This window comes from Papaver somniferum, chromosome 3, assembly GCF_003573695.1.
Source record: "Papaver somniferum cultivar HN1 chromosome 3, ASM357369v1, whole genome shotgun sequence".
NCBI lineage: Eukaryota > Viridiplantae > Streptophyta > Magnoliopsida > Ranunculales > Papaveraceae > Papaver > Papaver somniferum.
In genome coordinates, this window is record NC_039360.1 from 135,538,505 (window position 1) to 135,541,952 (window position 3,448).

The window sequence follows — 3,448 nt, forward strand, 5'->3', positions numbered from 1 at the left end:
TCAAATGTCAGTCCTCTTTTCTACTTCCTTATAAATTTCTTCGAGAGGTGCGTTCAATGGCATATAGGTCTTTGGCTCATGCCATGGTTTCTTTTCTTTCTCGACCCATTCTCTCTTTCCTGATGGTATATGAGGTGGACCTGATCTTTTCTCGGTCCGCTTCGATGTCTCTTGTGGTATCGCCTCGGCTGTTTCGCTTTCCTCTTGTATCCCCCTATATTTAGATTCCTCCTGTATTTCTTCCAGGGCGATGTAGTGTTCTTGCATCTTCCTCATTTCTTTCAGCGTCTGGGGTTTCTCTGTGAACATAGCTATCCAGATAGGGTCTGGTTTTCCGAGCGAATTTTTGAACCCGAATATTTGCTGGTCCACTGGTACTTTCCCTATGTCGGTGCAAAGTTTTCTCCATCTGTCAGTCAGGGACCTTAGAGGCTCCCGGAATCTTCTGTCTAAAGTGAACAACTTGTTAACTCTGGTTCGGGCCTTGCTATTGTGCATGTATGTTTCTAGGAAAGTCTCTATCAGAATCCCGTAGTTCCTGATAGATCCTACTGGAAAAGTATAAAACCAATTTCTCGCCTCGCCTTCCAAGCTGTCAGGGAAAAATTTGCACATCACTACATCGTTGATCTTCCATTAGAGTAATGACATCATGTACATCTTGACATGCTCTACCGCGTCTCCTGTTTCGTCGAATCTCGAGGAAAATACTGGTAGTGTGCACTTTGGGGGTAATGGTGCTTGTTCTAGCTCTCGGGTGAATGGGGTCTTCTCGGCTTCACTGATCAATTCAGCCAACTTGTCGTCCTCGCCATTCCCTGATAATTTATTAACCATCTGTTCAAGCTCCTTGAGTTTAGCTTCTGTAGCACTGTCGGACCTTCCACTTTGTTCGGGTATGTCATCCTCGGTAGAGGAGCTCTCGGGTGGACCATACCCTCTTCCTCTCGGGACATTTGGGTTAGGTACACGCCCTTGAGGGAGTCGGGTGTCCTCTGATCGGGTTCGGTTACTAGATGCACCTCGGTTGGACGATCCATGCGATATCTCCACTTGATTCCTAAGATGATAGTTCTCGTGCTCTAATGCCAGGTTCCTTCTCTGCAGTTCTCTCATGAATTCCTCCTGCCTTCTTTCATTTTCCAATATGGATAGCAATGTGGGGTCCGTGCTTTCGTGGCTAGAGTGACCATTTGGATGGTTCCCGTGCATAGCTGGTTGTGGCTACTCGTTTTCCCGTAGCCTACGTGATGTGTACAACTCAAAGGATTTTATCCTAAGGAGTATCGATACCTCTGTTGAATTGATTAAGCTAATTAATAAATGGTATCTAAGATCACAATAATAACAAAGAACATAAGAGTAATGTAAAAGCTTCTAAGTTATCATGAGACACAAGATGTAATGTGGTTCGACATTTGTCTACGTCCACGGGGTAATGAGTGATTGAATCATATTAAGTATGTGGTGGTTACAAAGATCATAAATGCTTCCCAAAGTAATAGAGAGAACTCAAGTTGAAGTAACTACTTAAGTTCTAAACATTAAAGAGGTATATGCTTAAGACTAGATCTTCTCTCCTAGATATTGAATGCCTTTAGTTTGTTGGTGAAGCTTGGCATTTATAGCCCCTTCTGCCCCTGGTATATCTTTGTTGCCTCTGGGTCTATCGTCTGCTGATATACCTTCCGTACCAGTGGTACCTTCGTCCAACGCATGCTCCTCCAGTTGTATCTCGCCACCTCAGCTGACCCACGTTCCTTCGGGAACTACCCATCCTCAGTGCGCGTTGTACCTTCGTTCACCGCTTGCTTCCTCCAATCGGGTTCTGGCACGCTTCCTCTCTCCACGTGCTTTGACTCATGCGTGTAGATAAGAATCAGAGCATTTAATGCTGATTGGATGCGTCATCTACCTCTGTCCCCTTGCCAGATGACCCTATGTAGACTAGCCTTTTTCTTCCTTTATCTTGACCGTTCACGTCCTTTCTCTTGGGATGAGATAAAGTAGATCTGGAGGTATCTCTTGCTACTCAGGCTCCTCTGTCTAGCAAAGGCTATATAATTTTAGACACGTACGCGGCCACTAAGATCGTGACACGTGCTCTGCAAAATATTGCTATTCACAGTTTGCCACTTTTCTTTTATTTTCTGCCGTTTGGTAGAAGTGGAAGAAAACTTCTGTTACGCCGCCAATTTTGTACGTACCGATTGGGTGGCCCCACATGTCCTTTCATGCAATAACTTCCCCTTGAATTTCGGGACATCCAAATTTTTTTGGATTTTCCAGCCGCCTATAAGAGGAGAACAAAGAGAAGGGAATTTCATTAACTCCCTTTTCTTCTTTTCCTCCGAACTGTCGCTCTCCATCACTTTCGTGGAGATATTCTTCTACTGTTAACTGATCTTCCTCCTGTTTTCTTCTTCGATTCTCCTCGTACGTTGGCTTCACAGTGTCGATCGTACAAGTAATTGATACTCACTTTCGATCATGATTTTCTTCTTGTAGTTACTGTTATACTTGCATGTGAGAATTTCTGCTCGTTCTTAAGTGCTTGTGATGATTGGGAACTTGGGTTTTGTTCCAATTTGGCTTTTGATGTTAATTTTGCCATGATTGTTTCTTCGCCTGCCAATTTGGTCGTGTGATCAAAGATTTTATCTTTTGCATCATGATATGTTCAAACGGGTTTTTTTGGCTGGTTTATAAAACCCATGCCCAAAATTTCTAGTTTCTGCCCCTTTATTTGCCTTTTGGAGGTACTGTAATTTTTCTGCCGCCATTGTTGATGATGAAGTTTTTCCTGATGGTGTTAGGTATAATGAGGCTTCCGAAGAAACCTACGTGTAAAGGGCCGAGGGTGTCTTCATCGATTGATTTTCCTCCGCGGATGGATCATCCTGATGCTACGCCATCCCCTCCTCTTGAGGATACTGACGTGCCTGCGATTGCTGATATATCTACAGTTGCTGAGGAGGCCGCGGAGTCTGAGGCTGAAGAGTTTGTTGTTGAAGATCTTATTCTTCTTCCTCCTCCTCCTCCTCATTATGAGCTGCAGAGGCTTCAATTGCGTGACAAAGATGGCTACGGTCACTTGTTCCTTGCTGAGATTGCAAAGAACTTTCGTCTTCACAAGTTTGAGATCTTTTTTGTTAACGACCCTGATGTCCTCACCGAGTCTCTCATTCGAGATTTTCCTTACGATGAGAATAACCTTTTGATTAGTGTTGGTCAGCTGTCCGCTGGTGTGTTTCTTTCTCTTTATAGTAGAAATGATTCTTTCTATTATGATGTCTTATCCACTAGGGATGACCCGACGAACAAGACTCAAGTTCGAGGAATCTATCAGTATACTTGTAATTACTGGCGTGCCCTTCGTGAGTATTGGTACCGTAGTAGGGGAAAGACCACCTTGGAGTCTTATGATCCCTTTGCTGAGGGGAGATCT

The 3,448-nt window shown here is 44.0% G+C and overlaps 1 protein-coding gene across 1 annotated transcript; it reads right to left on the reverse strand.

Moving 5' to 3' along the window:
- LOC113360009 lies at positions 1–615 on the reverse strand. Its single transcript, XM_026603563.1, has one exon. The coding sequence runs from the start codon at positions 613–615 to the stop codon at positions 1–3; it is 615 nt and encodes a 204-aa protein (XP_026459348.1).
- Between the last annotated feature and the right edge of the window lie 2,833 nt (positions 616–3,448).

Excerpts from the sequence above, each read along its gene's own strand:
- LOC113360009 (XM_026603563.1), bottom strand. The coding sequence starts at position 615 with ATGTGCAAATTTTTCCCTGACAGCTTGGAAGGCGAGGCGAGAAATTGG.